Source organism: Coturnix japonica, chromosome 8 (assembly GCF_054131305.1).
Source record: "Coturnix japonica strain WE chromosome 8, WE-NBRP24, whole genome shotgun sequence".
Taxonomy (NCBI): Eukaryota; Metazoa; Chordata; class Aves; order Galliformes; family Phasianidae; genus Coturnix; species Coturnix japonica.
This window is the reverse complement of record NC_140670.1, coordinates 15,120,210-15,145,567: the sequence shown is the minus strand read 5'-3', so window position 1 is coordinate 15,145,567 and position 25,358 is coordinate 15,120,210. Positions and strand designations below refer to the sequence as shown.

The 25,358-nt window shown below is 38.8% G+C and overlaps 1 protein-coding gene across 3 annotated transcripts in view; it reads left to right on the top strand.

Moving 5' to 3' along the window:
- The window catches only part of ZSWIM8 (zinc finger SWIM-type containing 8), a 58,050-nt gene that overhangs the window by 10,553 nt on the left and 22,139 nt on the right, over nt 1-25,358 (top strand). For all 3 annotated transcript variants that reach the window (XR_014948610.1, XM_015866634.3, XM_085554383.1), the window contains exons 2-9: nt 12,085-12,238; nt 12,945-13,039; nt 17,709-17,881; nt 19,599-19,706; nt 22,037-22,118; nt 23,152-23,272; nt 23,612-23,813; nt 24,680-24,855. Coding sequence is in view for 2 of the 3 variants with exons in the window: in XM_015866634.3 (XP_015722120.1) it covers nt 12,085-12,238; nt 12,945-13,039; nt 17,709-17,881; nt 19,599-19,706; nt 22,037-22,118; nt 23,152-23,272; nt 23,612-23,813; nt 24,680-24,855 (1,111 nt within the window). In the remaining variant the exon portion in view is untranslated. The remainder of the gene's footprint in view (nt 1-12,084; nt 12,239-12,944; nt 13,040-17,708; nt 17,882-19,598; nt 19,707-22,036; nt 22,119-23,151; nt 23,273-23,611; nt 23,814-24,679; nt 24,856-25,358) is intronic.

Below are 25,358 nucleotides of genomic sequence, written 5' to 3'. Positions count from 1 at the left end.
TTAAACAAATTCTTAACATCCTCGGTTGGCTGCTGCAAGTAGGGAGTATGAATCGTGTTTCTTGGTGCTCCATTGGCTTTTCTGTCTTCCTTTTGACCATTAGTTTAGTTTAGTTTGTTGCTGTGGAACAAATAGTGTAGCTTTTGAGCTCCTTTTTCATGTGAGATGAGGGCTGGCATGTAGAAGAAAGGGAAAAGATAAATGGATGAAAAAAGGGGGGAGATTAAGAAAAGTCTGTCTGCAGAAGAAATCCCATCTGCTCCTGGGAATAAAGCTGGGTGCTACAGTGCAGGAGAGAGCAGCCTTAGGGAAGGTGAAAGAGGGAAGACAGAGGCAAAAAAAAAGTCCATATATTTTTTTTACAAAGATGTAGATGCGTAGTGTAATAAAATAATTATTGCCATGATTTTTGTGCAAGCAATGAGAAACTTTATGGGAAGGAATCCAGTTGTACTTCTTCCTCATGAATTAAGACACTCAGAGGTGACTTGTTGAATCTGGTGAGTGCTTGGGCCAACTCTGGCTTCCTCTTCTGTTTGGAGAGGTGAAAAAATAAGGAGATGTTGACCTTTATTTGCCATCTGGAAATAGTGGTAAACAGGATTAATGCATTAGTGGAGGTCTGAAAAGAAAACAGTTTTAAAATCTCATTTTATATAATTCTTTCTTTTATTTATTATTATTATTTCAGATAATCTAGTGGAAAAAGTGAATTACATCTTTTTTGTTTGTTAGGTTAATGATTGGTAAAGATGCTGCTTTGAGTGTGTCTCCCCAGCCAGTGTTAAAGAATGGAAGAAGTGATGTAGCCTTGAAGCAAAGTTAGCCAGTTGCCACCTGGAGTCTTTTTAGATATATTCACTGAAACAATGCCTACTTGTAGTCAAGCCTTTATTACTGGCATCTTGTCAGTGTATGTGACAGATTCTTCCTTGAAACACAGAAAAGTTTGCTAAAGCTGTGAATATTGAGTATTGTATGACCTTCTGGAATCTATCCATGCCTTGTTTCTTGTATTCATAGGATTTTCATTTTTACAGATGTCAATATGTGTTCGTGTTTGCCTGACTTCGTGTATTTGACAAATTGTTGTTCTTAAGACTTACATTCTGATTTTTATTTATTATTTTTATTATTTTATTATTGTATTATTTTATTTTTTTATTTTTTTAATTTCCCCTGAATATTCCTGTACTGGAATACTTACTTGGTAAGTTTGTATCTGTCTTGTCCTCTGGACAGTGTACAAGCACGCAGTCTTGTTAATCCACATTGGAGGCTAATTGCACAGCAGCTCAACGGTGACTTGAATGTTAAGTTCTGTGTGTTTAAGAAGCACTGATTGTTGATGTGAAAAATATTGTTAGGTATTTCACATTGAAACTTCATTACAGTCTTGCTGGTGAGTTAAGATGTAATTAATAGCTGTAAAAATGAAATTACTGTTACTTAAATGAATCTAATGCCTTTGTTTAATCTAAAGGGCATCACTTAATAATTCTCTTGAGCTGTTGATGGTTTCTGCTGCGTATTATGTGTAATTATGTTTGCTACCTCACGTTTAGGTCTGTAAATGCTGAGGTGGGACAAAAAGGGAGCTGCAGCTGTAAATCTGTTTACCAGAGCTGGATGGGCCAGGTGTGAAAATGTTTGCAACTTACACTTCCATATAACTTTCATGCATGGCTTGGAGAGAAGGTGATCTGACGTGGATAAGTTAGTTGTTTGACCCTGAATGCCTTTGGTTGTTTTCATTGCCTAATGGTCTGCATTTAGAGAAGCAGTGTGCAAGCTCAGCTAAGCTGCTTATGCTTCTCAAGGACAGGAGTTAGTTTTCCCTTGCTGGTTAATAGCAGGAAATGCTTCAAGACTTCTGGGGATGTTCTCAGAAGATGATTGACTTTGCTTCAGTCTTGTGATGTTGGAAATATTTTGGGAGATAGTATCCATTTGACTAAGTAAATTCATGCAATCAGTGCCTCACAGTTTTCTGGTGCTCCTTTTGTTACTGTATTTGCGCACCAGTAGTGATAGATGTACTTGTAATGGGTTCCTCCTCTGTAAACACTCTGCAGCTGCTGGCTTGTTCCATTTATCCTTGATACTCCGTTGTGTGTGGGGTGGCCACTCCTCTCTTTTGTTTACTATATGGAGAACCAAGCAGTAATTGGGCAGTTGCCTTATTTCCAGTGGAGGGGCAGAGAGCTGGAGGAAGGCTGGGGACTGCTGCCTTTGGGACCCACAGCAGCAGCTGGGGCTGTGCTGGCACCTCTGAGCTGCACTGGGGAGTGCCACTGAGTGGGATGTTAGCCTCATACACACACACACCCCAGCTTACACTGTGGGAGGTTTTTACAAAACCCAAGGTTGTAAAACCATGAGTCGGATGGGAATTTTCTTAGAAGCTCTTAGGTATGCAACTTCAACTCCTGTCACAGGAAATGGATTTTTAAATCTCTGGTGGTTTTCCAATGGTGATACCAAAAGGCAGGGGCTTCTTTGAGTTGCTGACAGATGTTTGGGTATTTTTAGCTTTTTATTTTTTCACCCTAGAGGTGAGAAAGCTGCATACTTAATCTATTCTTTCCAGACAATCAGTTTCCTGTAAGCCCCACTAGAATGGGCTGGATCTCATTCTGATGATGTTCTGCAATGCAGCACCTCAGTGTTTGCTGGTGTGTTTGTTTGGAGGCTGTGATACTGCCCTGGGATGGTGGGCATAGGATAAAGCTGGTTAGGGATTAATTGGGCATGCGCAACTTCAGAATGGATACTAGATACAGAGTGGATAAATAGTGCAGGTTGCATGGTGTTTTGTATGACATCCTTTCAGCATTTGAAAGCATGGCAATACATTTGGTAGAAATAGGTGCTCAGATGTGATGCAGTCTGGATTTTTGATTTGTGTTTAACTTCCGTTTGTCTGCATTCTGAATAGTATCTGATCCGTGTTGATCTTTGTAACTTGTTTGCTTGTCCTTTACTGCTGTGGATAATTCTGAGATGATGATAATATACTTTGCATGGGGCATGAGTGGAAATGAGCGGTAGCACGGAGCCTTCCCTGTAGGAAGCAGGAGCTGTTTGATCTCTGTGCTGTGTGTGCACGGTGTGGGTTACACAGAGAGAGCGCAGGGAGCAGCGGTGCCAGGAAAACGCCGAGCCTGCAGCTGATCTGCTTCGTCAGCTGTAGAGTTACTCTGAATGCAAGCTGCCCAATTTGTTGTGAAACCTTGGCCAGCACTGGCATGAATACACTGTTTTGTAGCACTGTCTGTCTTTCTTTACAAAAATCTGCTGCTCATTTTAGGTTTTCTAACAGCTGTCGGTTGCTTGCCCAGGCTGCTCTTTTTTTGAAATGAATTCCATTTTTAGGGAGGGAAATTGAAGGGTGATTGGATAAAGAATTTCTTGTCTGTGTTTCCAGAGGAGGTTGTCAAGCCGTGAATGCTGTATTGCCTGCCTAATGCTGGTGCTAGAGTTTTTTGGATCTCGGTCATGTTACAGAGAGGGAGAGCTGAGGAAAGAGCTTACCAACATTTTTCTCTTGAGATTCAGAGCTTCTGAAGAGACAAATAAATCTTATCTCACATAAGGTGGCAGCAACATATCAAACACTCTATTTGCATCAGCACAGCACTGTACAGGCATTTGCAGTTGCTACATGGGTGAAGCAGTAGAATTGAGTGTAAAAAACAGCTTTCTGTTCTGAGCTGGACTTGTGTTGGGAGAGGTTCTGATATATGTTCAAAGCTGATATTTACTGTAGATACTTTGTGTATGTTTGCAACAAAATCTTATGTGAACTGTGAGGCAGAACTTAAGTGACAGGGATCTTTTGCTGGGATCTTAGGAGTGTGAGTTCAGTGGTGTAGGAAAGTGCAGATGTTTCTGTCCTAGAGTTCAGAAATCATGACATTTGGTTTAACCTGAATTTCCTTTCCCTCCACCATCAAACATCTTTTTGGTTATTAAATGCTACCCGTAAGTTTCCACCTTTGCCTTGCCCTGAGGTTCTGAAGGCTGAAATCAAGTGTTCTTTCCAGAGATTTGGTTTTCAGTACATGAAGAATGTCCAGCTAGGATGCTGTAAGGGCATAAGGAGCACAAACTGGGGTGAGATGAAGGTAAATCTGTTCTTCAGCCAACTGACCTTTGGAGAGCAGGCGTTGTTTTCATATGTGTGGCTTTTATTCAGCCTAGTAAGTGCAAGACACCTCAGGGATGGTCAGGTAGTGGGCTGCCTGCTCATCAATTAGAGGTTACTTGGGTGCAATTAAATCTTTAGTCATGCTCGTCAGTGGTGAAAGGAGAATAACACAACAGGGTTGGTTATTTTTCTTATTAATGTCATACTGCTCTGAAGAGAGTGTTCCTTCTGATGTTGTACCTCTGAAAGTATTTTTGCTGACACAGAAACTGCAGGTAGAGTTGAGAGGGGTAGAAGCAAACAGATGCTCCTAGAAGAGAAGCCTGCCTCCCATTAGATGTACATTGTAGCCTCTTAATGTGAAGAGCTGTTTTTTTGCTTTATTTTCTAAGAAGTCCATCAGACTTCTGGTTTCGTTCTGTTCTGTAGTCCTAAGTTCCCCTGTGAATGCTGGTGCTACATTACTTGGTTAAATTGTAATTTCTTAATGATTAAATTGTGGTTTAATCATTGAGATGATTAACTAATGGACAACGTCCTCAATAATGTGCTTTAACTTTTGATGAGCCCTGAAGTGATCAGGCAGTTGGATTCAGTGATCTTTGTAGGTCCTTTCCAACTCCCCTGCTGTGTTCTGCACAGCTCTGTTCTAAGATGCTCTGTTCACTTATCTGTGATTGCCTGTTCTTTTCAGTGTTGTTTCAACTTTAAAAGGGAGGGCACTGGTAAGTAGAGCATCTGAGAAGAAAGTATTTCTGAGGGTAGATCATGACCACTATATAAGCAGTGGATGGTTTTGCTGTTGGTGATGTAGAACAGGAAGAAATGAAGAATCCTCTAGGGGAAGCTGGGACATGGTTAAGCGATTTTCTGCATACTCCTGCTCATTTAAACTCCTGGTAGGTTTGTACTCTTGGACCTCACACACACGATGCATCTTCTGAGTTCTAGCTCTCTTATGAGGTATTGGATAGGATTATAAAGCCTTGCCGGTTTTCTTGTTGGAGGGCTTTTGTGTGCTTCCTGAAATCCTGTGGAAGCACTATGAGGAGCAATGCTTGAACACTTTGTGACAGGACAGATGTAACCTGAAAAACAGTAACCTCAGGATAAAATACTTATTAGCTCACTCAGATACTGAAACAGCTGCCAGGAGAAGTTGAGTGTGTGTTGTGTATGTATCCTCCTATGATACGGGCTCAGCTTCCCTAGGAAAAATTGGTCTGGGTTGCACTCAGTGCTTGATCTTAGGACAATGGCAAAGTTATTTCTGTGATGATGTGGAAAATTAAGTCAGCTGGTTTTCTTAGTTCAGTATATATGTAGAAAGTGAGTGTAAAAACCAACCGTGCAGTAGATTGCTCAGAAATGTTTTTTTTTTTAATAATTCTGATGACCAGAAGAGGAACTGCAGGACTCAACGTGTTCGAATTTACTGACACTTAAGAAAAACCCCAAAACACTTATCCACCACAAATCTGTAATGTAATTTAGTATTGTACGTTATTCAAATCTACTAAGATTTGTGTACTAAACAAACAAATAAAAGTATTAACTTCTGGTGTGTGGATGTGTTTTAAGGTCTGAGTTTAAAAACAAAACTTTCCTGCTTCCTAATTATGGAGGCAGAAGACACAGTGTCAAGATATGTTTAGTCAGAAGATGTATGTGTTTGGTTTTGAAATGAAGTGTAAATACATTAGCAAACAGGCAGTTTGAGCAAGCAAATATTTTTGTTGTGTATATGAACTGTTTGAGTTGCAGTGCTGGGAAATTTTCAGAAGCCAGATTGAGTTTACATTTGACTCTGTGCTATGGCTTTTGCTTTAGATAGCTGAGACTTTGAGGATAAATTAGACACTCTCTTGTGATAAAATTAGCTTTTTTTTGGCATTGGATAAAGTAATAAGTAGCCATTCTTAAAATATTACTGTGGTGGTTGCAATGGAATTTGTGCGGTAGTAGTTGCTGCAGATTTTCTCTTAAGTGGGAGGTTTCTAATTATGGACCATTATCTCCCCATCTGGGCTCTGTATTTTTAAAGGCTTTTGGCTATGAATCTTGTGAGTCTTGTCCAGTACACACAAATGAAAACATTCTGTTGCTTATTCCACTTCTAAACTGTTCTGAACATAAAAATGTCATTCTGTGGGTTAGATCTGACATAGGCTTACCCAAATTCTTCTTGCTTTCAGCTTGGTTTTATATATCTCTGCACTTGCTACCTCGCCACGTTTGCTCTTAATGTAATTTCATTCGTGAAAAATGATAATGAAAAGCAGTGACAGTTGTATAACTCTCGGTGAGGAAAATAAGAAGTAAATGCAAGTCTTTTGAATTCCAATTCCATTATGTTTTGAAAATGTTGGCTGTACTTGGTAGTCTGGTCTGAGTATGTGAGCGTCTTAAAAAATAGAAAAGTGTTTGTGAAAGGAGACGTCAAATCAGAATGTTCCTTTTGGTTGTCATTTCTGAGCAAGCTTGATTAACAATCAGCAGCAGCATTTGTAGCATCCTTCCTTCACCACTTACTATGTATTATTTTCTTATCCAGCCTTCTTGTTCTGTCTAGCATCTGAGTAACTCACACAAATGAATTCCACCAAAGAATTTATTCCACAATCTGCTGTTTTCCGTTTGTTATTGCAGCTGCTTTGTTAATGCTGAGGAGATTTGCAGGGAATTGATTTGGAGTGGTAACTGAGAAAGAAATTGCTGAAACTTTGTTTTAACTTGGTAGAGAAGCTGTTCCAGGGTAAAGGAGCTGCTTATTTTCTGAAGACTGACACTGCTTAAGTAACTTAGGAGCCAGAACATGCAGTTTCTCATTTTTTCCTTGATCTGTAGAATGAAAGAACCTCCTATTTTTAGCGATACTGCGGTTTGCTTGTTTTTGACAAGAAAAATTGCCGTCTTTTTTTTTTCCCTTGGCACAAAATGGAACATGGAATTATTAAGCAGAAGAATACTAATTCAAGACAGCTGGGAATCACTGAATATTACACTGACTCTTCGACCTTTCATTCAGTAGGTAGTCAAGTTGGGTTAGAGTTTGGGGGGATTGCTTGTGTCCATTCATTTGTCAGGGTCTGACACTGATGCATCTTTTTTTCAGTCTTGGAGTCTGACTGGGCTATGGGGTGACTAGCACAGCTTCATTACTCCTTGGCCTTCCAGTTTCGTTTTCTTCTCTTGTATTGGTTGCTGTTGGGGCAAGAGTTCTTTCTTTGTGCCTGTTCAGTCTTTGGTACATCTGCAGAGCTGCCTAGAGAATGCCAATTTGCTCCACTTGTGCCAGAGCAATGCAATATGTGTGTGTGTCCACTACAAGCTACACAGAGACCAACTGTGTGATCGCATAAGGTCCAACTCAATGTGTGGTGACTTTTTTGGAAAGAGATGAGTTTCTAGTAGTAAGAACCACCATGCAAGCCTGAAAGAGTACATCAAGTGAGTTGGTTGGGTTTTTTGTTGTTGGGTACATGGATTTTTGTTTTCATTTGTGTTTTGTTTTTTATTTTAATCTAGTGTGCTTTTTTAGATAGCCTCCTCCAGGCACAGGTCTAGCTAATCCTTTTTCTATTATGTGATACAGCTTTCTAGCTACTCCTGTGGGTTGTCTGTGAGTCTGTACAATGGAAATTTTTCAAGCTGTTCTATTTAAACTCTTTTATCCTGAATCCTCTCTCCTCCAACTTTGGCACAACAGGCTGTCCAGAGAAGCTGTGGATTGCAGAATCACAGGGGTTGGAATGGACCTCAAGAGATCATTGAGTCCACCCCCTGGCTAGAGCAGATATACTGCAATAGGTCACACATGTAGGTATCCAGATAGATCTTGAATATCTCCATAGAAGGAGGCTCCACAACCTCTCTGGTCAACCTGTTTCAGTACTCTGTTACCCTTACTGTAAAGAAAGTTCTTCCATGTGCTTGTACAGAACTTCCTTTGTTCAAGTTTTAGGCCATTGCTCCTTATTCTATTGCTACACATCACCTGGCCTCACCCATTTGCCTCCCACCTCTGCTTAGATATTTATAAACATTAATCAGATGCCCCATCTCTGGAGGCACTCTTAAAAGACAGGTTGGATGGGGCCCTTGGCAGCCTGATCTGATGGGTAGCAAACTTGCCTGTGGCAGGAAGTTGGTACTAGATGATCTTTAAGGTCCCTTCCAATGTAAGCCGTTCTATGATTCTTTGACAGAATTAAGATCTGCCTGTGTCAGTGTGACAGAAAAGCAGATGGTGATGTGTTGGTGACCCGTTGAGTCAGCTGTCTTACAGAATGCCTCTTCTTATGGGCATTGTGGGAAGAGTTTTGTGTGAGAAATGCTTTTGAAGGAAGTGAAAATACCCTTTTTTCAGACATTTGCAATATACCTTGTGTATTATCCTCGGAGGAGAATTTCTTTTATGTTTAAATACATGTATCCTGCTATTAATAGCACATTGATTATGCAGCAAAATGGAAGAATAGGGAAAGAGATGTAAGTAATGGCCTAAACATCTTGGAGTATAATTTATATTCAAAATGGAGATGAAATGTATAATTAAAAATGTCATGATTCATTTTGCAATATTCACCTTAGATGATTGTGTAAAGTTCTCTCTTTACAGTATAGCAGAATTCAAGACAAAGGTAATGTTTTCTGATGTTTGTTGCATAGTTGGAGTCTGAAAGGAACATACTGCACTGACATGTACTTCTTCAACACATCAACATTGAGATTAAACTTTGGAAAGATAAATGAAGAGAGATTAAAATAGAACCAAGTGCAGGAGTGTGCAGAAGACAACAAAAAGATAAGCATTTTTTAGGAGGTTTGATTTAAGTGTGTTATAGCTCAGTGCCCAGCTTTGTCTGCTCTCCCATTAGCACTTTGGTTTCAAGAGATATTAGGGAGAAAATATGTCACTGCTTTAAGTTCAGGGCTTAATATATATATTTCTGCTTGATTAAGTGACATTCCACAGTGACAGATTTATCTCAGATTTATCTTTCTACATGGCAGGCCCTGCCAAAAGAATTGTAATATTTACCATTTTTAAAATGAGATTTGTAAAACAGGTTTTATAACATCCCTGCATACACCTTTACTGGTCAAGATCACACACTATGTATTTCTTGTTAGTTTTACTGATCTCATTTTCTCTTCTGATAGCAGAAGTGTTTCACTTCATTTTCCCCATCTCCTTGTTCTATCTATAGTTCTATTACTTTTTTCCACTCTGATGCATTTTGGATTGAGGCCAGTGGTAGAGGTGAGGAGAAATGTGAGATGTAGACTAGAGAGAGCTATAAAATCTAAGCTGTAGACACATCTCTTAAAAGGGAGTGCAGTCTAAGATGTCTTACACTGTATGGTTTACTTGCTCTGCTAACAAGCTTTACCTTATTTTCCTTAAGGTGTAAAAACAACGTCTTATCTTTGCACTGTCTTATTTCATTCTGTGCAGTTTTTTTTCCTTGAATTTATGTTTGTTCATATATATATTGAACATATAGTGTATTTTTAGGGACATGTGTCAACTGAAAGTAATCCAAGAGGAGTAAAGTAATTAGATAACAAATATATTCAGTGTTTGGTCCAGTTGTTTCAGTTCCATTTGATAACTCCTGGCCCCTATTTTGCTATTTATTCAAGCGGAGTCTCCTCTCTCTCTCTTTATCTATCATGGAAGCTCTGTTATTGTACTGAAGAGCTTATTGGGACATGATCTGTTTTTATGGATAATTGTTGGCTGTAACTTGCTACTGCCTGCCATGTACTAGGAAAGATTAAGAAATGTAGCACACCTATGTCATTAAGCCCTGATGGCACGGAATTTGCTTCCACTGGTGAAGGCATGTGCATGTATGTGTAGTTTGCCCTGGCTGTTTGGGGCTGGGTTGGGTTTTTTTGTTGTTGCTGTTGTTACTGCAGGAATAATTGTGTCTGTGCTAAAATTATAGCTATTATAAAACTATGATACAATCAATTCACATGAATTAGTAAGAAAAAGGGTAGGATGGTCCTAAGTAAGAGTTAGTGCGTTCCGTGTGGCACTAGATAGATGGAACATGATTTATTCAGAATGGTTGAGAAGTGCTTGGTTCTGCCTGCTAGTAGGGTGTACTGATCAGATTATCTCAGATTCCCTTCTAGACTTGGGATTTGGGTTTTGCTGATCACTTAAAGTGTACATCAGAATTGTTGGGGTTGCTTATGCTTTGCCTGTAATTTTATTCTTGGAGGACAGTAGGAGTTTCCTTTGCTCTCTTTGGCTCGTTCATGTCTGCTGTTCAAGAGGAAGCCCAGTGTAAAATTGTTTTCTCCCTCAGATAGATATATCCTGCAGATTAGTTGATATTCTGTTACATCTTGATTTTATTGCTATGTTGTTACTATTTTTTTATACTTTTTGCAGTCTTCCTTACTGTCTTTATCTTTGCATTGAGTGGGAGCCGTGATGCCTTTTCCTTATTTTTATTTTTATTTTTCCCTTCAAAGTGTATTTTGTAGTATTTGGAAATACCTTTCATGTGTTTCACTGGCAATACCTTTTGATATAAGCAGGTATAAATCCCCCAGTAGCAGATTTGTATATCTAAACTTTTGGAGGGGATCTCTTTGTTTAGTATTCAGAGAAAAACATTGTATAATTTAAGCCCCTAACTCGGGCTGTCCAACTGAATGTACAGAAGGCCAAATGGGGTAGTCCCTCTGTTCTGAATCCTTTGCTCTATCACCGTGGCTGCACAGGGCACATCACCCTTGAAACTTAAGGCAGTTTAACATCTTAATTTTACTGTTTACGTTACATACCAGCTTGGCTACTGTGAATTCACTCATCCTTAAAGTATCATCCAAATAATTTCTACTTCTCAGTTATCTTCTACCATTTCTTTTCCACATCTTTTTCCATCTAGATATAAAACATTTTAGAGAAATCCTTGTTTTATAGATAAGATTATTGCTTTTTAGATTATTTTTTCCACTTCAGATGTTACTGCATTCACCTTATTCTGACAGTATCTAAACTATGTGCTGTCTGAATGCATGCTGAAGACAGCTGTCCTGGTTAATTGGTTGCTGGCTCCTTCAGACTACTATTAACACAGTACAGCTGATGAAACTGAGTTCAATACAAACTCAACCAGTTACCTGGTTAGGCTTGAAGGAGAACACCTGTGCTGTAAAATGAGTAGGTGGAGGGTAATTGCAGTGATCCTGCTACTGCTGTTCTGCTTGTACTGTTGAGTCCTAGTCCATTGCAACTGTAAAGAAAAATATATGTAGTAGTAAAATATGCTCATGGAATAATGGTTTGCTATATTTGTTATTGCTGCTTTTCTGTCAACCCAGTGTGGTTTTGCTATTTCTGTGTGACCTTCATACCCCACACACAGTTGTGAAAAGAAATACCATTCACTTGCAGCCTCTTTGGAAAGAATGCACAGGTGTTTCACCTCATACTGAAGTCTTTTTCAGATCTTGTACCTTTAAGGATAGAGATTGCTTATGTATTATCTCTTTTTTAATGTTGTGTAATGAAAGACTTGGATAAAGAGCCTCTACAAAAAGTGCAGTAAAACCACTAAGAAATACCTCTCCTTTCACTGCTCAGAGCAATTTTGAGTACTAATATATCTCGATTTTTACCTTCTGTGGTATCTGTTACTGATGTAGGAAACAACAGTGACATTTAAGCTGACTGTTGCACTAATTAACAATAGTAATGTTCTTCAGTTAGCTGTGCTGGCTGTCAGAAGGGGAAATAAAATGACTTTCCACTAAAATCTTGTGTATCTGTATCTGCTGGGTCTTTGAATTTGGTGAGTTAGGTGGGAATGTGCTCTCTGCTCTGGTGCCTTTTCCCTCTCCTCAGTTTAGTTCCCTGATTGTGCTGCTGCAAACTGCTAATTGCAGTTTGTTTCTTGTCTTGCCAGATGGGCTGGTGATCCCATTGGTGGAACTGTCTGCAAAACAGGTTGCATTTCACATTCCATTTGAGGTCGTGGAAAAAGTTTATCCTCCAGTTCCTGAGCAACTACAGCTTCGGATCGCCTTCTGGAGTTTCCCTGAAAATGAGGAAGATATTAGGTAATGCTTACATAGTATTCTGTCCTGTTTGAATCTGTTGCTTCACTCAGAACTTAATTGAGCTCAGAAGTTATTAGGGAGGGTTATCTCAAAATACTTTCCAAGTTTTTGATTGGTATAAGTAAAAGAATCAGAATTTGCTGATCAGTAATCAGAGTGGATACAGCCAAGGTACTGTAACTGTATTTCTTTTGTTTCCCCATTGATTTATTGAGTGCATAATCAGAACCTCAGTGCTATTAGATATTTTGCAGATGTCTTTTGCCTGAAGCTTTTTTTTTTTTTTTGTAGGTTGCCTACCTATGCAACCACACATCTGGAATTTTGTAGGATAGTAATAGTATTTATACTTTTTCAGAAAGAATCATCCTGACAATTCCTAAATGTTTTCATCTAACATTTTAGTATCAGTTTGGGAGTGAGTGCCCGAAGTGCCGGTACAGTAATTAAGTTCACCTGTGATGGAGCAGAGCACATCAGCTGTTGGTTGCACATGGTCATTAGTCTGATGAGCACAGGTGTAAAAAAAAAAGTCTCAAATGACCATGTGGCCAACTCATCTAGTAGTAAAAGGAGGTTTTACTGTGATGTGCTGAGGTTGGATTGTACGTGATTGTTGGTGTAAATGATTTTATATTTCAGAGGATATTAATGTGAAGTTCCTCAGAAACTACCAATCTAGATTTGTTATGTTTGTCACTTGCAGGTTGTACTCGTGTTTGGCTAATGGCAGTGCAGACGAGTTCCAGAGAGGGGAGCAGCTATTCCGAGTGAGGGCAGTCAAAGACCCTCTCCAGATAGGTAAGAACTCTGCGGTTTTATGTCTCTGGATTTCATTCAGCATCTCAAAACTGGATTTTCTGTATCCTAGACTAAAATCCATGCTAGATGTGTTTTATGTAATGTCTTAAGCTAAATGATGTCTTTATTTCAGCCTTTATCATCTCAGCTGTGAAATTAAGTGAAAAGCCAGATAAGTTCTGCAAATTTGACCCTTACTCTGTCTCAACATTTTGGGGAAAACTTTATGCAATATTTTGTCTCCATAATGCTTGAACTCATCATTAATGAAGAGAAATTGGCTATCAGCCTGATCCAATTAATGCCTCGCCTAAAGTGTTTCTATGGCAAAGATTAAGTTTACAGGCTTAAATGTTATTCTTTTAGCAAAGTACTTATATTTATAATACAGGTACTCTGGTAGTTTTAAGGCAGAATGTTGTTAGACAGTGAGATTTATCCTTGCTTCTCTTCACTTATCTTGCTGTTTTAACCTTTTACAGTTGTGAAAACTGACCTTATCTTAAACAAGAAACTGGACTCTAGGTTTTTCATGAAATGAAAAATGAATACATTTAATAAAGAATATAAAAGGAATTCATGTTGTGAAAGTTGAGGGAGGAGACAATCATGCAAATTGCAAGAGATTTTTGAACTATTTTCTGAATATGAGGGAAAGGGTGTGAAAGGGCTTTATCTAGACTGTTATCTACTGTAATAATGATAGTAGGAATTATTTGAAATGGAAGTACTTCCTTATAGATAAGGTATAATGAGTTGTTAGTGAGACCAGACAGTAATTTATGATCATCAACAAAATCAAGCTAGAACTGAATTTTGAGTGCATATGTAATGTGCTGATGTCAGGTTTGTGATGCTGTAAGAGACCTCTAAGGCTGAACTTCAGGCAGGGAAATGTTTGAGAGAGGAAAAAAAATGAGTTAAAAGGAAACTTGCTGAAATTCAATAATTTCCTGTGACTTCGACAGTGGAAAAGAACATAAAATTTAATATGCTGTGCTTAGATTGTGGTCAAAACTTGTTTCATTAATAAATTAAAAAGACGAGGTGTAAAAAAATGTAAATTAACCAAGTGTGGGGGGTGTTAGTTGAAAACCAATGCTTGGGGGAGGAGGAAAGGAAGAGGAGGTGGTGTACAATAGCACCAGGGAGAAACTTCTGCTGCGCACGTATAGCAACTGGGCTTCTTGACAAAGGATTATGTGTTTGGAAGGGAAGGAAGGAAATTTGTTTAAACAGTAATGTTGTTTTCTCCTTAGCAGAGAAACATTATCTAGTGGAAGGACTTTTTTTTTTTCCCCTAAGAATAGCAGCCCAGAAGAAGGGTAGTGGGTGGTTGTAAATTCAGTTGTTTGCTGTAAATGGTTTTAGGGTGTTTGGCTGCAGATTCATGTACTAACAAAGGTGAAAATAAATGCAAGAAATGAAGCAGCTTTTTGAGAGCAGATTTAGTTTTGAGGAAGAGTAAGCAGTGTACTGTGATATTGTGATTAACGGGATAAAGTTTGAACTGTGCTTTTATGCTCTTCTGTCCCATTTCTTTTGCAGAGGCTGTCTGTATAAGGCCTATATTTTTCCTCATCAATGTAGCTGAGTAATCATGGTCATCTTGTTTTTCAGTTTCTGGAGGAAAAGCTCTTAAATTCCATGCAGAATAATAGAACTTGTTTGCTACCATTGCAATAGAGGCATCAGAATTGTCAAATATCAGATAAGAAAGCCTGGAAACTGTATTACAGGTAGTGCTCTTAGGAGGGTGGTGTTAATTCATAGATGGCTTAAACTGTTCAATCTGTTTAAATCCAGTTGCTTACTGAGTGGTTTGGGGTGTTTCAAATTTCTGTTTCCACCTGAAATTGTGAGGTCTAATAGAGACTCAGAAAAAGAAACAAACTTATAATTTCTCAATAAATGATTTTTGTTTTTTAAAATAAATATAAGAACAAGAGACATTGACACAGCCAACATAGTTATCCTAAAATTCATGGACCCGGTCCATGCAGCAGTTGATTACTTTCTGCTTTTCTGTTTGATAAAACCACACGTATTAATTGAGTATCACACTGGATTTAGTGCTAACACTGCTTGATGTTGATAGCTCTTGGTAGTGTTCATGGGCCAGACATCCTCCAAAGCATTGTTAATGGCTGCTTGACAAGTGTGTTCTGTGTGTAAGAGGTAAATCTGATGTTTGTGAGAAGCTCACACTCTTTGTGTAGAAAGCCTAAATGTTTTCACAGAAGCACTAAACTTGGTCTGCACAGAGCGTTTAAAACAAATGGTGGTATGGGGAGTGAGGCTCCTGACAGAGCAATTCTTCTGGCCTGCAGCCCATTCTTGAGGCCTCGTGGGAATGGAGCTTTCCAAGAATAGAATGTGTACATCTTAGTTTTTTGTTAGGCTGCATACAGTGGCAAAATTAATACTGCTGGTACATGTAAGTGAATTTTTTAGTAATGTACTGCTTTGTGTGAAGCTGATAGGATGTTATCAGGTAGTGGGGAAGGGAAAGAACGCTCCTGGTGATCCCAGTGAGGTAACTGAATCACTCAAGTGTGCTCTAGGAATGGCTCTTGTCCTCATATTCAAGCAGGTAGGTTAGAGCTGTGGTCAGCCAGTGAGAAAACAGTTGCAGCTAGACTGTAAACAAGTGCTCTTGGATGACCATTTTATTTATCAGAAGTGTTGGGCTAGGAAGTAATGACTGGTCTCCCTCTCTGTCACCTTTTCTGTCTTTGCAGGTTCAGACTTTGATTAGCTATGCAATGAGAACTGAATTGTGGTATTTGTCCGAATATTTGTGTTAATCATTAATATATTCCAGGTATTTTTCCTAGTGTGGTTTCCTGTGCTGTTCCACATGCATTTTTCCAGTGCAGCAAGGTTGGCAGGGCAAAAAAGTCAGGCAGGTCTGCTTGAATTAGCAGCGTCAGGGACAGGCTACAAATTGTATTGAAGCTGTGATATGTCTTGCTGAAGACCTTAAGGTGTTTGTTTTTTCTCTCCTTGTAGCAATTCTTCCCTCTTTGCATTTAATCAGTTAGCTGTCTTCATATACAGATGAAATATGCATGATAGGAGCTTGAGAAGAGTGCATAGCTGTGACCTGTTCTTCTCCAGCACCTTTAGAATACTTGTTTTTCTCGGTGCTATAGAATTGCTGCACTTACGGTTTGTGAAGTGCTTAATTTACTTTTGTGAAAATTAGGGCGTTTTGGCATTAGTCTGAGGTGCTTCCAGTGTACTAGAAGGACTGGCTGAACTGTTTGGGTTGTGTTATCCAAGTGTGGAATATAAATTAGAACTGTAGCTAGTAATAAGCTGCACAGTGAATTTGTGGTGAATGCCTTCTTTTGTTTTGATTCTGTTCCAATTGCTGAAATGGCTAAAGAACTTGGGGGTGGGGGGGCATTATGTGTACTAATCAAAATAATCACCTGCTTCAGGAAGAGGATTTGAATTTTGTTGAACAGAAGTAGAAAGGTTAAGTAAGGTAAGACTAAGTTTGCACTGGCATGGGGATTGTATTTTGAGGAGGAAATACTACACATTGTTTTAGATGGAATTTAGTAGGTCATATGCACATTGAACGCCATCTTTATAATAACCTCACAGTTGTCTAATAAAAGCTTAATAGTGTAGACTTGTTTGTGCTGATGAGGGAGAAATTTTTTAGTCATCTATCACAAGCCATATTTTTTCACTTAAGGTAGATTGTTGGACAGAATTTTGGTTATGGCATTGAAAACCTTTTGTGCTTTGTATGCTGCTTTGAAAATGAATTTGAGACTAACAGAAAGGGTCTGAGGGTGACACTCGTTGCTGCAGATGATGATTTACTGGTGATTGGAACCTTAAAGACAAACAGAAGATTCATGTTCCTGATGACCTTTTCCTGCTTGTAATATGTGTGCCTTTGGGCAGCCCTCGGCTGTAATGTAAGACTCATTGCATGTACGACTGGGATGCACTCCATCTCATAAGATTTCATAAAGCCAAGTCTTATGAAGTGTTCTATTGTTCTGCCTGAAATTCTATTTATAATTTATGCATTTGTTCACAGAATTGTGGGGTTGGGTTCCTTTAAGTGTTGTTTTTGAATTTTTTTCCTTTTTTTGGTCTATTTTAGTTTAAGCAAGTGTTTTTTTGTTTTGTTTTCTGAGTACATGTTTTATGGAAATAGGATTTTTGTAACAGTGTAAGTAGGTATGTGATTTAAGAGAAATAGATAGCTTCTGAAGGCACAAGTTAATAGTAAGTGCTGAGGCACAAGTGCTGCCTTTAGTGTCCTACAAAATTGTGACAATAGACGGAGTTGGAAGTAATTCTCAAGAAGTCACCATCTTCTGCGCTGTTGCTGGAGTTGATTAACACTTTTCACTGGTGACTTTATCCAGTCCTGCTTTTCTTTGTAAAATATATATGAATATATTAAAATCTGTTTGGTTTTGTTTAACCTCTTACAGTGTCTTATGTCTCTCTGCTAATACTCTGCCATAATTGATTGGGAAGAAAGTGCTAGAGACTCTAAACTGATGTCCATCCCAGTGTAGATGTTGTTGCTAGACATTATTTTGCTATTTAAATGGCACATACCTAATTTTTCCTGCTATCTGAATCTGTCTCCCAGGCATCACAATAGTAACTTTGTACTTTTGAATTTTAACAGGTTTCCATCTGAGTGCCACTGTGGTACCCCCACAGATGATGTCTCCCAAAGGTGCATACAATGTGGCGGTGATGTTTGACCGATGCAGGATCACATCATGCAGCTGTACCTGTGGAGCTGGGGCCAAGTGGTGTGCTCACGTCGTGGCGCTCTGTCTCTTCCGGATACACAATGTAGGCCTTTAAGGACAGACACTTCTGCTCTCCTCCAGCATCATCTTCTCCGAGTCTCTTGTCATTACAATTTTACGCAACGTGTGCACTCTTTAGGGAAATTGTTCTTGGCTCTCAGATAGTGCAAATGTGCACCCACAGTTGCAGTCCACAGTGCGAGTTGACTGAGACTCTAAACTGCAGAATGTCCTTTGATACTGTGCAAATTGCTCAAAGTAGATACAGTCATTTTTGGACCCTTCCTGTTTCTCATTTAAATGCTAGTTACTCATTTTTTCTCAGTTCTACAAGGATTGGAAGATCACTGATAGTTTGTCTTTTATTAAAATTCTCAGTAAATGTTGGATTTGAAAGCTCTTTCTTTAGGCTGTAGGATCACTGAGGGCAGAAGGAAAGTAATTTTGATCACTGCTGGCCTTTTATTTCATCCATTAATTTTAACTCATACTGAGACAGATAAGTGTCATTTTGACCTGTAGATTTCAAATATTTAGAATGTTTATAATTTTACTTGATTGCTGCCATTCTGTATGGCCTTGTAGAGAGGAAAAAGTAGAAAAAGTAGGTGCTTCTTGTTCCAAAGATTTCGGGTGAAAACAGGTACAATCAACATGTTGGGGGGTCAGACTTACATAGAGGTTTATTTCTTCCATCTTTATGAAGCAATGAGAAATTTATTTTAAGAGAGAATGAAATGTGGATGAATAAAATAAACCGAAAGTTTTCTGCTGTTGCAGAATATTTTATAGCTAATGTGGTTGTGATCAACTCCAGTTTCTTAAATGAGTGCTAATAACTTAATGAAGCTTGATAACATTTCACGGTGAGCTATCTTAGTGATAGGCTTAAATTCATCCTTAGGTGTAATCATTGGAATATCAATTCACTTTCTGTATTAGAGCAGGAAAGTTGCCAAAAAAAAAGGAGTTCTGCTTCCAGATGGCTTCATTTTAAAAAAAGTGGGTATTAAAACTGAAAATTTTCAGTAACAGTATTTACTCTCCAGTTTTGAACCCTGTATAAGATAAAAATGACCACTTCCCCCCTACTCCTTTCTTCCACCTGAAAGGTAACAGCAAAAGCATTCTCGTGTTTGTGTATATTAGCTGCTGAGTAGCAAGTTATAAGCCAAGGGATGTTGTTCTGTGTAGATAAATTGCTATCAGAAGCGTCCTTATTATCAAAGTGCATTTTTCTGCTTCCAGGTTAAATTTTAGTTGGGTACCGTTCGGGTACTTCTTACTCCAAGTAGTGAACAAAGTTAAGAAACTGATACTTATGATTTGCTGCTTGAAGATACGGGAAGGGGCTTGTTTTACGAGGAAAAAAAAAAAATCTGTAATCAGATAAATGAGGCAGTTGTGAGTGTGAAATGTCCCCCACAGAGCTGGTTGCTTTGCCAGTCGCCTGAAGAATTATGTCCCATTTTAGAGGTTTGTTTGCAAAATCCCTGCCAGTATTTGTGCAATTGCTAGAAACTACAGATCTTCAGCGCAGCTGCTGAGGCAGTTTTTGACAGGCAGCTTTTAAAAACAGTTTTGATAAAATGTAGACAGCTTATTTGCATCTTATCTGCAGTGCTCTATGTAATGACAGGAAAAGACCGAGCATGATATGCATCAGCATAGCCACTGTTCATGACACTTTGTCCACTCAGCGGGCAATTCATTATGCCTGATCTGTTGATGGCAATTTACATATCCTCTTCTTTATCCAGGCATCTGCGGTATGCTTACGAGCACCTGTTTCTGAGTCCTTGTCTCGACTACAAAGAGACCAATTGCAAAAATTTGCTCAGTACCTAATCAGTGAACTTCCGCAACAGGTAAATGGGGACAATCAATAGGGATGGACTGACTTTTTGTTAAATTCACTTGCTGTTATCTTGGACGAATTTACGCAATGTTTTGTTACAAGGTGACTGGTTTTGCTATGTGATTGTAAGTTGCAGGGGAGGCTTTTAGTTCTTGCTCTTTTCAAGCTTCTTTTTCCATTATTTGACATTGTCTACTGCTGAGTGAAAGATTAGAAGTGTCTTAAAAGAAGAAAGAGAAGTGTATTAGCTTGAGAAAGTAAAGTTCAAACACAGTAAAATAACTACAGGGTGGTGAAAAAGTTTGGTGATAATAAATCAAGTTATGTCTCTTTTTGTGCTTTTTGGTTGATTAAATGGATAAGACTATCTAGGGGGGGGATGTGTTTTGTATGCTCCAGGTATCTATTTTCTAATGCACCCAAGTGGTGACCTTTTAACTTCCCCCAGTGCAATCTCTTGGTGATCTGCAAGAATCATTTGGGTTATGGAAAGTAATAGACATTATGTATTGTTAGCTAAAGGTAAAATCTGCTCTATTATTCTTTAAATAACAGAGTAGTTCAAGGTCAGGTCATTTCTGTAATCTGTCTAAAATGCTTACACATATTGCGCAAATGTACCTAGGTGACTGTGAAATGTTTGTGTTAAAATTAAAAGTATAAGGGCTTGGCAACCTTTTTGCTTGTTCAACCAAAGGAGGTTGAGAGACGCTGCCCTGCACAAGTTTGTATCATTTCAATATTGTGTGCGTAATGTTTAAGACTTGCATTACTGTCAGCATGTACTGACATTACGATAGTGTGCTTGGGACACTAAGATATTCTGATGATAAAACACCCTCTAAATTCCCTGCAGAAATACTAATCTTCTTAGGAAACAAAGAAATCACATGAAGTAAAAATGACGAATTAAAAAAAAAAACCCCAACAACTAAACTAAACCACCTTTTTTGATGCTGAGGGTTGAGCATTGATATTGTATACTTCTTGCTGTGTTAAATGGAAGACCACTTCCCTCCTTAAGGGCTCAAAGCTTTATGTGACTAGCCTGATGTTTAATAAAGGAGAGCTTTAAAAAATTGATAGTGGTATCACTAGTTTCCTGGGTAGCATGTGAATTGCTTGATATAATGCTTTTGTGTATTCTGTCTGCTTCTTTTTGCAGGGTTTATTTTTCCTTTCATGTGTACCAGCTGTGTATCCAGGCATCTGGACAATTTAATTATTACTATCTTGCCAGATAGTCTGATACACTGCTGCCCAACAGAAAAGTTTAGGTTTTCTTGGCAGATGCATATTAATCTTTGTTGTGTAATTCCCTTGAAAAATGGAAGACATGCCCTGAATTCTTCCAGCAGTCTCATAGCTGGTCTCTGAGATTTCTGAGTTGAGATACTTAATATACTGAACTGAATCTTGACTATATGCTGTAAAATTAGTTTAGGCCATTCACATGCTTTTATTTTGTAGAAATGTGAAATGTTTGCAGCTGTTGTATGGAGAAAGGTGAGGAAATATCAGATTTTCTGCTGCAAGTCATTTAAATCCTAAACTTTCTAAACTGTTCTAAGTGTGTATGCCAAGGACTAAGTGGATCTAAGTTCTCGGTCCAGACTTAGATTGAAAGTAAGGGGAGAACAGCTTCCTGCTATGCATTTCTTTCTTTCAAAAAGGCCACCTTAGGGGTATGTCTACTCAGGACTCGCATGGTCAGGTGTGAGCCTTCTCTGCTTATGCACTGAACTGACTAGAAGCTATGGCAGCATTCATTTAGTGCTGACGTTGCATTAGTTTACTGCTGACTTTAAGTTAAAATATATATGGTCTCTCTGTGCGTGGTAAATTAGCTAAGGTCTTACTGAAAAGTTATGTATAGATGTAACTTACAGTTTGCATCCATGTTCCCATCATTTTGGTTTTGAGAGAAATGATGTAGGAACAAGAAATGTGAAACATTTAAAAGTGCAGGAAAATGGTGACCTTAACTGTGTTCACTTCCATACCTCCATAACTCACAGCATTTGCTGCAGCATTGCTCTGTCTCCTCCTCAAGAAATGAGAAAGCAACTGATAACCTATGATTCTTTTGTGTACTTCTTAGGGTGTGAACATAGGAAGTAAGCTTTGGATGTTATGCTTGCTTTGAGAAAGAAGAGGGAAGTGTAACAACTACTTTGCTGTTGTATAACCCTTAGCACCCTCTACTGTCCTTTCTGAAAACATGTATTCGATACTTCAAATATTGTGAGTCCTTTAGTTAGGAAAATCTAGGCAGATCTCTGGCTGTTTATATTAGGGTAAGAAACACAGCTTAACAGAGATTTTGCTTTATGTTTGCAGATTCTTCCAACTGCTCAGCGTCTGCTGGATGAGCTGTTATCTTCTCAGTCAACTGCAATCAACACAGTGTGTGGAGCTCCAGGTAACCTTGTTATATGTTATTTTGGTAATCTGTGTTAAAGACAGAAAATAGGTACATTCCTATTGCCTTGAGTTTCTGTACTGATAGGTTACCAAGTGTCTGGGATTGGAAGTGAAGGTCTAGGAAAAGGGATAAGGTACAAGCAAGCATGAAGTGCAACTGCAGGAAATTGTTGCTGAAATGGACTCCTCGGAGTGAAGTCAGAGAAAGGCAGTATTAGACAATGCACTTTTCTAACAGAAGATTTTTCTGTTGAACTCCATTTGTTCCTGGAAGTGTTGGTTGGAATGAATCTCTCCTTTCATGTAGCAGGTTGATTATTGGTAACGCTCTAATGAATTAGCTGTGGCTTGGGCTAGCTTAGCCTGTCTTGGTTATCAGAGAAGTTATAGTGTATTCCTGTTTTAATGCTGTGTTATCCTTCTGGTCCAGCATTTTCCTAATATCCAATATTGAATACTCGGTTTTTTATTATTATCTTTCAATGTCAATAGGTATTTGTCTGTGACTCCAAGTAGCTGTAGGCTGTTAATGATCATCCCTTACCCCTTTGTCTTAGTCAAAACAAGCCCAGCTTCCTCAATCTCTCCTTGTAGGTCAGTGTTCCGTGCCTCTGCATCCCTCTGTTATAATCCTATCTGGCTTGAGTTCAGCTTTGTGCCTACTGTAATCACTAAACCATTTCAACTAGTCAGATATTTGACTTTCAGTCTGTACTGGTGCATAGGGTTTTCTATCCCAAGTACAAAAGTCTATATCTTTTCTCAAAGAAGTTCGTGGGTTTCTTTTGGCACAATCTGTATGTTTCTCCCAGTCCACATGGCTGTAGTGCTGCTGTTTCAGCATGCCAGTTACGTCTCCCATTAAGTGTTACCATTTATTCAGATAATTATAATATTTTGAGATCTGAATAGTGAGTTCTGCAGTGGGTGAAATAAACTGAGTCATGCTGCTTCATACTCCCTATAATCCTTGTGGTTGGGCACACAGAGGAAAATCTCTTCAAAATCTGTGTATGTGTTCTTGTGTCAAGATCCCACTGCTGGACCCTCTGCATCAGATCAAAGCACCTGGTACCTCGATGAATCTACCCTGAGTGACAACATAAAGAAAACCCTTCATAAATTCTGTGGGCCCTCTCCTGTTGTTTTCAGGTAAATTATCTTTTCTTGAAGAGAAAAAGAAACGTTCATGTAATCTGTAAATTTGTTCGGCGTTTGATGTATACCGTTCCATGATGCTGTGGTATAAAGGATGCTTAGTTTTGAGGAAATAGTATTTTTGTGTAGCTGTGGTGGAGCACACTGTATCTGCACAATATTTTACTTGTGTGGTGTTCTCAGTCTCATTATACGTCTCCTCTTTTAAGTTATGCATGGCTGTGCCATTTAAAGTGCAAATGCATTTCTGGATGTAGGATATACTTAGGATTTTGTGTGGCTGTGCTTGCCTTCATTTTTCTTTTCATCCCTGCACTTTTGTTTTATTCTCAGTGATGTAAATTCCATGTATCTCTCTTCCACGGAGCCACCGGCTGCTGCTGAGTGGGCCTGTCTTCTGCGTCCCCTGCGAGGGAGAGAGCCTGAGGGAATCTGGAACCTACTTTCTATTGTGCGGGAGATGTTTAAGAGACGGGATAGCAATGCTGCTCCTTTGCTGGAGATTCTGACTGACCAGTGTCTGAACTATGAGCAGGTACCTGAGCATCTTTGCTGTGGAGGGAGAAATTCTAGGGAACCAGGCTGAGTCAGTGACTAATCCTTATGTATCTATAAATTTCTTTCTGAATAATTTTCTTTTTTTTTTAAAAAATCAGTCTGTATGCATTATGGGCATTTGCTTCTTCCCTCTAAATTTGTTATACTTTGCCCCTGTGGTAATTCAGTGTTCTCTTAGCAACGCTTTATCCCCAAAATACTTCAACTTTTTAAAATAGGAATACATGGAGTCTGCAGTACTTTGTTCAGCACACTTGATTTGATTTCTGGCTAGTCAAGCTGATTTATAGTAATTATTTTTTTTTTCTAATCTAAGTATTTCACATATGAACTGTCATTTTGACAAAACATAGATAAATGGTTGGGTTGTAAAATCTTGTGTTCTTTGGTTTTGATGTGTTTGAGTCATGATTTTTTTCATTTTTTTAATTAATATAAGGAAAAAGGTGTCCCTTTACAGTTCAGGATACTTTGTCTGTAACATAAAATGCAGTGCAGGTTTCCTTATTGTGTATCACATACCTCAGCTTCTAGCAGGCAAAGGAAATACTTCATTTGTCACATTTGTTCACTTATTTTCCTCCAGATGTGAATGCCTTTGGCAAGAGAACTTCTTGTGAGCGCTTTGTTCTGCAGATATGTGCAATCTAAACAAAAGTAAATATATAAAAACTGAGAGGTTCTTACGAAGCCGTACTGCTTTAATGCTCGTAGTTATTTTGAGTCATATGAAAACATGGTACAAGCTACAGCTTCTTTTTTTTTTTTTTCTCTTGTGGGTATGAAGTTAGGTGAAAGCGGGGATGTTAGCCACAGTACTCCACTGAACATTTTCTTCTGCAGATAACCGGCTGGTGGTACAGTGTGCGGACATCTGCGTCACACAGCAGTGCTAGCGGGCACACGGGACGCAGCAATGGCCAGTCAGAAGTAGCTGCTCATGCCTGTGCAAGTATGTGTGATGAGATGGTGGTTCTTTGGAGACTGGCTGTCCTTGACCCAACTATTAGTCCACAGAGGTGAGCAACAGAATCAGCTGGTATATAGGAAGTAGGGCTCCTTAAGCAGTGGTCTCCAATCTCTAATTTAGTTTTGTGATATGTGCACATCTACAGAGCATTTTCCTGTAGATGTGTTGTTTTATCATTACCTCATTAACCGTTCAACCATTACACGTCCTTCTGCACTGTATGCTACGTACAGTTCAAGAGCAAATTGCTTTTAACTGCTATGGCTGCTCGCTTCTAGCAGTGGCGCATAATGTGAATAATATGTTGCTTTCTGGGCATTTAGCTTTACACAGGAGTGTATGTCTGCATTTCAGTGTCTCAGTGGAGAACACGTCTTTGAATACAGGCTACCGATCAATTTTAATGCTTTTTAAATTTAACAACTCAGCAGTTTAATTTCTGTTTGGCCCAGTAATTCATGATTTTCTGTTTCAAGAGGAACCATTTCTTTACTTTCTGTGCTCTTAGACAACTTATTCTCTACAATGCGTTGGCAAACAGTGTCACCAATG